This window comes from Cherax quadricarinatus, chromosome 9 (assembly GCF_038502225.1).
Source record: "Cherax quadricarinatus isolate ZL_2023a chromosome 9, ASM3850222v1, whole genome shotgun sequence".
Taxonomy (NCBI): Eukaryota; Metazoa; Arthropoda; class Malacostraca; order Decapoda; family Parastacidae; genus Cherax; species Cherax quadricarinatus.
In genome coordinates, this window is record NC_091300.1 from 29392445 (window position 1) to 29405929 (window position 13485).

At 37.7% G+C, this 13485-nt stretch overlaps 1 protein-coding gene across 1 annotated transcript in view; it reads left to right on the forward strand.

The window, feature by feature from the left end:
- Positions 1 to 8425, forward strand: part of LOC128685950 (acyl-CoA dehydrogenase family member 11) — a 77815-nt gene extending 69390 nt beyond the window's left edge. Inside the window, exons 11-13 of the mRNA XM_070083374.1 lie at positions 1006 to 1114; positions 1632 to 1799; positions 7608 to 8425. Of these exons, the coding sequence (XP_069939475.1) occupies positions 1006 to 1114; positions 1632 to 1799; positions 7608 to 7783 (453 nt within the window). The 3' untranslated portion in view covers positions 7784 to 8425. The remainder of the gene's footprint in view (positions 1 to 1005; positions 1115 to 1631; positions 1800 to 7607) is intronic.
- Positions 8426 to 13485: the final 5060 nt, after the last annotated feature.

A 13485-nucleotide genomic window follows, 5' to 3' on the forward strand; every position in this document is an offset into this window, starting at 1 on the left:
TTACCTATAACTAAACCCCTTTCTATACAAAGTTCAATCAAAGGGCTCCCATTATCATTTACACCTGGCACCCCAAACTTACCTACCACACCCTCTCTAAAAGTTTCTCCTACTTTAGCATTCAGGTCCCCTACCACAATTACTCTCTCACTTGGTTCAAAGGCTCCTATACATTCACTTAACATCTCCCAAAATCTCTCTCTCTCCTCTGCATTCCTCTCTTCTCCAGGTGCATACACGCTTATTATGACCCACTTCTCGCATCCAACCTTTACTTTAATCCACATAATTCTCGAATTTACACATTCATATTCTCTTTTCTCCTTCCATAACTGATCATTTAACATTACTGCTACCCCTTCCTTTGCTCTAACTCTCTCAGATACTCCAGATTTAATCCCATTTATTTCCCCCCACTGAAACTCTCCTACCCCCTTCAGCTTTGTTTCGCTTAGAGCCAGGACATCCAACTTCTTTTCATTCATAACATCAGCAATCATCTGTTTCTTGTCATCCGCACTACATCCACGCACATTTAAACAACCCAGTTTTATAAAGTTTTTCTTCTTCTCTTTTTTAGTAAATGTATACAGGAGAAGGGGTTACTAGCCCATTGCTCCCGGCATTTTAGTCGCCTCATACGACACGCATGGCTTACGGAGGAAAGATTCTTTTCCACTTCCCCATGGACAATAGAAGAAATAAAAAAAGAACAAGAGCTATTTAGAATAAGGAGAAAAACCTAGATGTATGTATATATATATATGCATGTGCGTGTCTGTGAAGTGTGACCAAAGTGTAAGTAGGAGTAGCAAGATATCCCTGTTATCTAGCGTGTTTATGAGACAGAAAAAGAAAACCAGCAATCCTACCATCATGCAAAACAGTTACAGGTTTTTGTTTCACAGTCATCTGGCAGGACGGTAGTACTTCCCTGGGTGGTTGCTGTCTACCAACCTACTACCTATTGTATACTGTATACTGTATTTAATATCTCCATAATAGGTTCTGCCAATTTGGGAAGGTACTACAAATATTATGTCACTGGATTTCCTTCGAGCTGTGACGAAATCTAAAGGAGAAGCTCTGACAGTTTTGTTTGGAGATGTAAAAGGTAAACAGATGGAGCACTAGACATTTCAAATGTTTTTGTGCAATAAATGGTGTGGTTTAGAGGGCTGTTTGAATTGTGATATCCATGAACTGTTGGAATGACAGAGAATGAATGAGGGTGAATGTGTTATCTAGCTGATATGGTAGTTTTTTAACTTGTGTGAAATGCAGGTGCATAAAAAGTTTAGTAAAGTTCAACTATCATATGCATAAGGTGCACAAAAACTGATGTAAATTAATATTCCTGGCTGAATTGGTGCTCATTTGCCTATGAGTTGAGAAAATTGGTAATGGTCCATAAAAATTTTTTGTTTGTAAGAACACTGCAATTTTTATTTGTCAAAGTCTGTCAAAGACATCAGTAGTGTAAGTGATACCCAAAAAAAAAAAAAAAAAAATGTGGGGAGAAAGTATTAGATTTTTTGTAGTAACCTGATGTAATTTGTTTATTTTTTAAAGACTAGATGGTTAAGTAAATGCTGAATTGAAGTGAATTTACTTGCATGTTCATCTTGTAGCCCGTCTACAACATGTGATGTCAAGCACAGCATCTGAGAGCTTGGGAGACTCCTGCCAGAAGGTGAACCTGGCTATGGATGAGCTCATCAGCTTCATGCAGAAACATCCCCATCTTATCTTCCCAGGAGCTCGAGATATTGCCACAACTATTGCTCATATTTATATTGGTATGAAATGCTTGTGTAGAATTTTTAAGCAAATACTATATAAGTAATACTTTACATATGTTTGAAAGTTATTTTTAGTATGTCTATAAATTCTTATACCTAGTGCAGGTTTTGTTCTTAGGATATGGCTTGTTGTGTTGATGGGCTTGCACTGATTGTATGAACCACTAGGCAGTGTCAGCAAGCTTTCTTGGGCATGTATGATTTATGGGACCTGCTCAACCATTTTGTCTCATTGATGAGGAATCAATAAGACAAGATGATGTTGGCTTTGCCCTTCAGAGGAGCCACCTTGTTTTGGATGTTCAACTGTCTTCGCTGAAAGATGTTAGGGAATAGTGATTTTGTTTCAGTATGGGGAGCCTTCTGGATACTAGGGCTCTTCAGATCAGGGAGCTCCTTGAAGGAGGAACCCCTTCCACATCTACCTGGGCTTGGTCTTTTCATACCATAGATGGTGGTATCCCTTGATTCATGAGTCAGATTCTCAGTAAGGTGTATGAATTCTTCTACTTCTCCCTGATTCATAAGGCAGGTGATTAGGCCTGCAAGGGCCTCTTTTTCTTTTTTCTAAAGTTTGGGCAATTGCTGTTGCTAAATACATCAGCTTCATTTAAGTCCAGTGTATGTACTACTTATTCTTCATACACCTTTCCCATTTTGCCTGAATATATCTGAGTTCTCCCTAGGTAGTAAGTTGGTAGATAGCAGCCACCCAGGGAGGTACTATCATCCTGTCAAATGAGTGTGAAATGGAAACCTGTAATTGTTTTACATGATGGTAGGATTGCTGGTGTCTTTTTTTTCTGTCTCATAAATATGGGGGATACCAGGTATATCTTGCTACTTCTGTTACACTTAGGTCACACTACACATGCATGTACATGCATATGTACACATACCCATCTGGGTTTTCTTCTATTTTCTTAATAGTTCTTGTTCTTCTTTATTTCCTCTAATCTCCATTGGAAAGTGGGACAAAATTCTTCTTCTGTAAGCCATGCGTGTTGTAAGAGTCAACTAACATGCAGGGCGAAAGGGGCTAGTAACCCCTTCTCCTGTATAAATTACTAAATTTAAAACAACTCGTTTTTCTTTATAGGTCACCCTACCTTGGTGGGATATGGCCGGTTTGTTAAAAAAAAAAAATATCTAAGTCCTCTGGGTGGTCTACACTACCATTAGAGACTGGCTTCAGCTCTGAGTTATGAACAAAAAATTTTATACTTCATGTCTCCTGGTAATGTCTTTGACAATAACAGATTTGCTCTTATGCTTATGTGTTGGTTGGCTATGATATTCCCTTAGCAACTGAATTCACATTGTTCATAGGAGGGATGCCTCATATGCTGTTTCCCTGACCAAGTTGCAGACAGTGAATAGCACCAACACCTTCATAACACTGTATTGACATATGTGGGATGCAGTATACAGTCTGTTCATGTTACAAGACTTATCTAGATTAAATTCCTAGACCTTTGTTCACTTTACACATAGGCACTAAATTTTTTTCAGCAATGTGGCAATGATTTTTTTTGACTGATGCTCCCTCTCTTTGATATATTTTGCAAAAGAGTGGTTGACAGTTACAGAGTTACTTTCCCCTTCCCAATAGTGTCAAAAATGCTGGCAGTTTGGACAATTTTCAAAGTTCTGTTGATTGGCTGCATCATAATGATCCTTGAGTAGGCACTCTCCACCTTGCTATATTTATTGTGTGATGGTTTGTCTGTTATTCTCATCAGTGTCCTGTTTTTATACATTTAACCCCTGAGGTGTCTCCTGGTGTCGCAAAATTTAAAAAAAAAAAATATTTTTTCTTATGAAACGATGGAGAATCTTTTTCCAATTGTAATGACACCAAAGAAAACGAAATTTGATGGAAAACTGATGGAATTACGCTCTCACGAAGTTAGCGACCTCAGTGATATTTACAAATCGGCGATTTCGCCCACTTTCAGCCCTATTTTCGGCTAATTCCATTGTTCCAGTCAACCAAACTCATAGCTATTTCTTTAGAACTCCATTTTTTCTATCGATTGAGTACAAGAAACTGTCCATTTACCGATTTCAACTACCCAATAACGTGGTCAGAAATTTGCAATTTGGCCAATTTCACGAAAATGAAAAAATATGACGATTTCAAAATAAGGTCCAGAATGAACAATGCAGACATTCCTAGCTCTAAAATAACATTTTCTTTGTTCATCAGTCATGTCTCCAGGCCCCTCTGATATTACTCTTGCTTTCTATTTTGAATTTTTATTCAAACAAAAATTAGAAGATTTACTGTTATGCAGACTACTGCAATACTGTAATAATTGTATAAATAACATCAACCCATTCATGACTGCATATTAGAATGGCTAGTTGGACATTTATTGGACAATGACATCATTTGTTTACTTTTGAACATCAGCAAAAATCAAACATTTCCCCTACTTTGAGCTCCATTTCCAGGTTCTTTTTATAGTAAAATCAATCAACATCACCTCTATTTCTATAACATGTTTTCCATTCTATCAAATGAGACCAAGAAAACGAGAATGCAACCATAAATACTATACGAAAATAGACCACAAAGTCGGCATTTTAATTAAAAAAAACGGTCAGAGTTTTTTTTTCTTCATTATGCACTGCTTGCTCCAGGATTTTTTTTATATGGTACACACTGACCACACAGACCCATTCTCTCACATGTGGGCCTATCAGCTTTCTCCTGCTTGATTTGAAGCCGCTAGAATTTATGAGTATATATACATCAAACACGGTACCTCGTAAGACGTATACAGTGGACCCTCGACATTCGATACTAATCCGTTCCTGAGAGGTATCGAATATCGAAAATATCAAAAGTCGAATTAATTTTCCCCATAAGAAATAATGGAAATTAAATTAATCCATGCAAGACACCCAAAAGTATGAAAAAAAAAATTTTACCACATGAAATATTAAGTTTAATGCAATAAAATAATTACAATAACAACAATAACAATACATTAATAACAGTAGAATAATTGACACTTACCTTTAATGAAGATCTGGTGATGATTGATGGGATGGGAGGAGGGGAGAGTGTTGAAGTTGTTACTGTTTAGAAGGGGAATCCCCTTCCATTAGGACATGAGGTAGCAAGTCCTTTTCCGGGGTTACTTCCCTTCATCTTTTAATGCCACTAGGACCAGCTTGAGAGTCACTAGACTTCTGTCGCACAACATATCTGTCCATAGAGGCCTGTACCTCTCGTTCCTTTATGACTTTCCTAAAGTGGTTCACAACATTGTCAGTGTAATAGTCACCAGCACGGCTTGCAGTAGCTGTGTCAGGGTGATTTTCATCAAAAAAGGTTTGCACTTCAAGCCACTTTGCACACATTTCCTTAATCTTTGAAGTAGGCAACGTCTTCAATTTCTCTCTCCCCTCCTCCGAAGCAGTTTCCTCAGGTCTGGCCTCTTGCTGTTGAAGATGATCTAGCAGCTCATCAGTGGTTAGTTCGTTATTGTCCTCCTCCACCAACTCTTCCACATCTTCCTCACTAACCTCCAACCCCAAGGACTTCCCCAATGCCACAGTGGATTCCTCAACTGGCATAGGATTCTCAGGGTTAGCGTCAAACCCTTCAAAATCCCTTTTGTCTACACATTCTGGCCACAGTTTTTTCCAAGCAGAGTTCAAGGTCCTCTTAGTCACTTCCTCCCAAGCCTTACCTATAAGGTTTATACAACTGAGGATATTAAAGTGATCCTTCCAAAACTCTTTTAGAGTCAGTTGAGTTTCTGTGATCACTACAAAGCACTTTTGAAACAGCTTTTGTGTACAGTTTCTTGAAGTTGGAAATGACCTGCTGGTCCATGGGCTGCAGGAGAGGAGTGGTATTAGGAGGCAAAAACTTGACCTTAATGAAGCTCATGTCCTCAGAAAGTCGCTCTGCCATGTCTGAAGGATGACCAGGGGCATTGTCTAATACCAGGAGGCACTTAAGGGGTAATTTCTTTTCAGTTAGGTAATTTTTCACAGTGGGGGCAAATGCATGGTATAACCAGCCATAGAAAAAGTCCCTAGTGACCCATGCCTTACTGTTTGATCTCCACAGCACACACAAATTAGCTTTGAGGACATTCTTTTGCCTGAACACTCTGGGAGTTTCTGAGTGATGCACCAATAAAGGCTTCACTTTACAATCACCACTAGCATTGGCACACATCAGAAGAGTAAGCCTGTCTTTCATAGGCTTATGTCCTGGGAGTGCCTTTTCCTCCTGAGTAATGTAGGTCCTTCTTGGCAATTTCTTCCAAAACAGGCCTGTTTCGTCACAGTTAAACACTTGTTCAGGTTTCAATCCTTCAGCCTCTATGTACTCCTTGAATTCATGCACACATTTTTCAGCCGCTTTGTGGTCCGAACTGGCAGCCTCACCATGCCTTATCACACTGTGTATGCCACTACGATTCTTAAATCTTTCAAACCATCCTTTGCTGGCCTTAAAGTCACTCACATCACCACTAGTTGCAGGCAATTTCTTTACCAAATCATCATGCAACTGCCTAGCCTTTTCTCAAATGATCGCTTGAGAGATGCTATCTCCTGCTATCTGTTTTTCATTTATCCACACCAGTAACAGTCTCTCAACATCTTCTAACACTAGCAATCTCTGTTTTGAAAACAAAGTTGCACCTTTTGCAATAACAGCTTCCTTGATTGCCGTTTTCCTGCTCACTATAGTAGAGATGGTTGATTGGGGTTTACTATACAACCTGGCCAGCTCCGACACACGCACTCCACTTTCGAACTTTGCAATTATTACTTTCTTCATTTCAATAGTCATTAGCGCCTTTTTTCTCGAAGGCTTGGCACTAGAAGCTTTCTTGGGGGCCCATGGTTACTTATTTTGCAGAAACAAGCACCAAAAAAAGTGATAATATGGAATGTACCGAATGTATCCTAAGATGCGCGCACACTGGCTGGCTTGTAAACACTGGCACACACGGGGCAGTTCAGGCCACTCGTGGGCACGTCTCGTATGAATCGCATCGAATGTCGAGGCGAAATTTTTGCGTTAAAATGCATCGGATGTCGGATTTATCGAATGTCGATGCCATCAAATGTCGGGGTCCACTGTATATACGACCAAAACAGTCAAAGGGTTAAAGAAGTTTTTTAGAAGAAAAAAGTTAGTTTCTTGCAAGAGAGGGATGGCATGTCATGTGGTCAAGCATTCTTTTCAAGTTTTATAATATGTAACCCTCTAGGATGTAATCTGCAGCAGTTGACTAACACTATGGTGTTAGTCAACAGCAGGTGTAAGGATGTTCTTGAGCTGAATGCTCTACCACTTATCTGCAGGTTGCTTATGAAGTTTTTATTGCTTGGGAGACTGAAATGTTTGGAATGATTCTGTAGATGGTCACCCTTCCCTTCAAGAATGGTGCCCTCTAATAGATAACAAGGTATTGAAAATATACTAGGTAGAGATAAATCTAGCACTTCAAATGGTAGCACCTTCAGTTCACAATCATTGGACTTGGATTTGATCCTGGATTGGGTGGAGACATTGAGCATGTTTTCTTACACCTGTTGCTTCTGTTCACCTAGCAGAAAATATATATATATGGATGTTGTGAATCACCTCCCAGAGGAAGTGTAAGCATACCATAGGGAAAAACTAAGCTCTGACACCTCAGCACATTTCAAAGCCTAGCTTATAATTTCAATTTTTAACCATTTTTTTTACAGTATTTAGTGTATTTCCTTAATTAAATTATGATCATACATAAATAATTGTTTTTTGTATGTTTTCCTCTACTACAGGTAGCCTTCTGCTTGAGCATGCTGCATGGGAGAAGACGAGCATCAGCAAAGAAGTAGCCAGCCGATGGTGTCAGCAACCACTAACCTGCCTCACACCTGAACAATACCATGCTGATAACAAGGCCTTAATTATGGAAGGTTACAATGCCAGTGAGGTCTATGGACCAATGTTTTAAATATGATTACCCACTTCTAATCTGAACTTTTAGGGCCAAGATGTTTTCATTCTAGGCAAATTTGTGATATGAATCGAAGACCAAAAGTATGCAAATCTATGGTATTGTATACACAAAAAGAAAGTACACATATGTACATACCACTCACTGTAGTAATTGTTTAAATATATACAGTAAACTCTTATAATGCAATTAAATATTGTGCAACACAATTCAAGAATTTCAACCAAAAATTTGGATAGTATGCACAAATCTTTTAAATTAAACTTAAAGCATTAATGAATTTGATGATGCACAAATATTGTAAAACTTGCCATGGTACATGGCTCCTTTACTCCCATCTGACATTATTATTATAATCAAGGTAAGGGTCATACAGTGCTGGAGGGAGGGAAACGTAGAAGTAGGAATGTGCAGAGGTTAGGAGTGAGTGAAGGGTAGAGGGGTGCATGAGGGTAGGGGTTAGTGGAGGTGACTGTTAGTGTGAAAAGAAAATGAAAATCAAAGTTGGTTTCTGTTGAAAAGTCAGAGAGTGTGAGAGAGTGAATGTGCAATTAAATGTGTGAGAGTGAGTGTGTGAGAGAGGGTGAAAGTGTGTGAGAGTGTGTGTGTGAGTGTGCTTGTACATGTATGTGTAGTGTGACCTAAGTGTAAGTAGAAGTAGCAAGATGTACCTGAAATCTTGCATGTTTATGAAACAGACAAAAGACACCAGCAATCCTACCATCATGTAAAACAATTACAGGCTTTCGTTTTACACTCACTTGGCAGGACGGTAGTACCTCCCTGGGTGGTTGCTGTCTACCAACCTACTACCTAGGTGTATACAGATATCCCAAAATAAACATTGAAAATAGAGGAGTTAAAAGCACAGTTTACTTGACAGATTTTGTCAGTTATACTGAGGTCTGGTTTGCTGAGGGTTTACTGTATTTAAATTTATTGAAATTTTGGGAACTAGCCATATTGTTTAATAAGACTGTACAATACATTTAAGTTAATATTTCCTTTCCCATTAATAAACTGAAAAAAAAAAGTATTTTATCAGGAGATAGTTCTTACTACAGATATGCTTGTTCTTCCTTTCCAATACTAACACTTTATTAGAAAAATTGATTGGGATATTTCTGTTGCAGATAAGTTTATTTTAAAAGATAGTATAATACGTATTTTGCTGTTATGAATAAGGCATAAATACTGTGCTGTATTATGACTTATGCCTATTGTAATTAGGCAGGAATTTTTTTGTGGGTCACACTCACTTGTTCTATATGCATTTTGCTGCAAAAATTCTAATATAAATTCTAGTACAGATTGACCATCACTAATCCGGCAATATCAGGACCTGTAGGGTGCCGGATTAGTGATTTTGCCGGATTATAGAGTGGTTAGGTTAGAATACACTTAACCCAGTGATGATATTTATGTATGAGTGATTTCACCCACTTTATGCCCTATTTTTGGCCCATTCCATTGTTCCAGTCTACCAATCCCATAGCTATTTTGCTAGTATTCCTTCTATTCTGTCAGTTGAGTACAAGAAACTACCCATTTACCTTTTTCAACTACCCAATAAAGTGGTCGGAAATCAGTAATTTGGCCAATTTCACACAAATTTCAAGAGATGCCAATGTCAAAATAGGGTCCAAAATAAACAGTGCAGACATTCCTGGCACTAATATAACATTTTCTCTATTCATTAACCACGTCTCCAGGTCCCTCTTATATTACGCTTGCTCTCCATTTTTAATTTTTATTCACACAAAAAATATTAGATTTACTGTTATGCAGACTACTGCATTGTAATATTTGTATAAATAATGTCAACCCATTCATGACTGCGTATTAGACTGGCCAGTTGGACACGTATTGGACGCTGACGTCATTTGTTTACTCTTGAACATTGTCAAAAATCAAACATTTCCTCTACTTTAAGCTCAGTTTTAAGGTACTTTCTGTCATCATACCAATCAAAATCATATCTATTTCTGTAATATATTTTCCATTCTATCAAATGAGATGAAAAAAATGAGAATACAATCATAAAAACCATACAAAAATACACTGCAAAGTCGCTTCTTTACACCAAAAACACCTGGAATATACCTTCGCATTAGACCTATTCACTCATATGTAGGCCCAAATTTACCGGGCACAGCTCATGTGAGTGAGCTGGGCTCATGGCGACCAACAGTGGCCTCCTTATTTTTTATGGACAATGTACAGTGTATGTTCTTTACACAATGAGAGGCATTTCTTTTATTTGTTGGAACCATGGCTAGAGCTAAAAGTGAACAGGTTATAACAATAAATGGATAAAAACAAGCTGGAATGACATCCGCAGCAAGTAGCGACACCAAACAGTAGCAGTAGGTTGGTGTGGCGACCCCGGAAATTTGAAATTATGCTAGCCGAAAATAGTGCCGGATTAGTGATGGAACCGGACTACTGATTGCCGGATTAGTGATGGCTGACCTGTATTACATAGTACTAAGATGGCACAGAAAATTGTTGTTATATAGGTTAGTAATTCACAAATTTCAAGTATGGAATTTTGGTGAAATACAAAATATACATACACCTGGTGCTTTTTGCCAGATGTCGGTGATGTTAGGTGTGTCTATAAAACGTATTCATGTGTGATTTCTAGAATCACCAATTTTGATTTCTAAATTGTCAATTAATTTTATTAATGGAACTTGTTACCGTGTGTTGTAGTTCTCATACTAACTACGTATATGTATATCTTTGATATGATGCACTATGCTAGTGACAGCTCATAATTTACTTCTTAATTGTAAGATATTAATTAATGTAAATTTTGTACAGTACTTAAATATTTTATTAGTAACTTTCTCTTGGCAGAGTTTTAGCAATTTGTAAGGGCAAATTAGTTATCTGAGGATATATTTTTATCATATAGAAACAAATGTTTTCTTAGATATAATCTGCTGAAGTGGAATCCACAGTGATAATTATAATACATAATTAAGAACATAAGAAAGAAGAAACAATGCAACAGCCCTACTGGCCCATGCAAGGCAGGTTCAAGTCACCTCCTGGCTTAAACCAGTGACCCACCTAGTCATGTCAGGTCACATCCACTTAAGGAAAAAGCATGGCATCAGACCTTTTATTACAAGCTAGTCAGGTCCAACTCACACCCACCTACACCCACTCATGTATTTATCCAACCTATTTTTAACCCCTTCAGGGTCCAAGGCCCAAATCTGAAGTAGTGCCCCAGTGTCCAAGAATTTAAAAAAAAAAAATTTGTTATTTTTTCTTATGAAATGGTAGAGAATCTTTTTGCGAAGGTAATAAAACAAAAAGTACGAAATTTGATGGAAAACTGACGAAATTATGCTCTCGCGAATTTTGATGTGTCAGCGATATTTACGAATCGGCGATTTTGCCGACTTTGACTTCCATTTTAGGCCAATTACATCATTCCAGTCAACCAAATTCTTAGCTATTTTACTAGTATTACTTCTATTCTATCGATTGAGCACAAGAAATCGCCAAGTCAACTGTTTCAACTACAAAATAAAGTGATCGGAAATTGGTAATTTGGCCAATTTAACACAAAGTTCAAAATATTCCAATTTCAAAATAGCATCCAGAATAAACAATGTAGGCATTCCTGGCACTAAACTAACATTTCCTCGGTTCATTAGTTACGTTTTGAGGCTTTACAAATAAATCCCATTTTTATTTTTTATTTACATAATGAATTTTTATTCACACCAAAAAATAGAAGATTTACTGTTATGCAATATTGTAATAATTGTATAAATATCATCACCACATTTGGGAATGTGTATTAGATCCACCAGCTGGCATGTATTAGACATGTGAGGTCGTTTGTTTACTCTTGAACATCGACAAAAATTTAACATTTCCGCTACTTTGAGCTCAGTTTCAAGCCATTTCCAGTGCTAAAACCAATCAAAGTCATCTCTATTTCTGTAATATGTCTTCCATTCTATCAAATGAGACCAAGAAATTGCAAATACAACTATAAAAAACATACGAAAAAACACTGCAAAGTTGCTGTTTTAATCGAAAATCTTGGTTTCAGTTTTTTTTCTCTCATTATACACAGTGTGCTGCAGGATTTGTTTTATGTGGTGCACACATACCACATAGATGTATTCTCTCATATCTAGGCCCAAGTGTACCACTCACAGTTTATCAGGGTGAGCTGAGCTCATGACGTAGATCTACGGTTTGGACACTGAATGCAAATCCGTAGATCTACGGGACGGACCCTGAAAGGTTTAAAGCTACACAATGTTCTATGATGGTACTCGGGAGTTTATTCCACTCATCCACAACTCTATTACCAAACCAGTGCTTTCCTATATCCTTCCTGAATCTGAATTTTTCCAACTTAAAACCATTGCTTTGAGTCCTGTTTTGGCTAGATATTTTTAGAACGCTATTTACATCCCCTTTATTTATTCCTGTTTTCCACTTATACACCTCAATCATATCTTCCCTAATTCTATGCCTTTCTAGAGAGTGCAGATTCAGGGCCCTCAGTGTATCCTCATAGGGAAGATTTCTGATACATTGGATCAACTTGGTCATCCTCCTTTGTATGAGGGAAGATTTCTGATACATTGGATCAACTTGGTCATCCTCCTTTGTATGTTTTCCAGTGCATTTATATCCATTCTGTAATACAGTGACCAAAACTGTGCAGCATAATCTAAATGAGGCCTAACCAAAGATATATAGAGTTGAAGAACAACCTGAGGACTCCTATTATTTATGCTCCTTGATATGAAGCCAAGGATTCTGTTTCTTTATTGCGAACACTTATGCACTGTTGTCTTGGTTTTAGATTACTGCTAACCAGAACTCCAAAATCCTTTTTTGCAGTCAGTAATATTAAGATATACATTATTTAGTTAATACGTGGCATGGTTATTTTCTTGTCCAATGTTTAGAACTTTGCATTTGTCCATATTAAACTGCATTTGCCACTTCTCCAACCACTGCATCAACCTATTCAAATCTTCCTTGAGTGCTCTAATGTCCTCATTAGAGTGAATTAGGCGACCTATTTTGGTGTCATCAGCAAACTTGCTTATGTCGCTATATATTCCTTCATCAATGTCATTTATATAAATTGTGAACAGCAAAGGGCCCAACACTGACCCCTGTGGAAAACCACTCGTGATGTGCCCCCACTCTGATTTCTCCCCATTGATGCAAACTCTCTGCTGCCTATCTGTCAACCTTGCCTCTACGCAGGAAAAAATTTCTCTTCCTATTCTGTGTGCTTTAATTTTCCTCAATAGCCTCTGATGTGGAACTCTATTAAAAGCCTTACTGAAGTCCATATACACAGTATCATATTCATTACCATAATCTACCTTCTCAAATCCCTTGGTGAAAAAGTTAGTAAATTTGTAAGGCAGGAACGCCCCTTTATAAAACCGTGATGAGATTCATTGATCAATTTATGCCTTTCGAGATGGCTATGAATTGCCTCGGCACTTATTGATTCCATAAATTTTCCCACTGTGGAGGTAAGGCTTATTGGTCTATAGTTCGAAGCTAAGGACCTGTCACCTGCTTTGTAAATAGGTATTACATTTGCCATTTTCCATTTATCTGGCACTATGCCAGTTTGTAGTGATATGTTAAAAAGATTAGCCAAAGGTTTGCTAAGCTCCTCTTTACATTCCTTT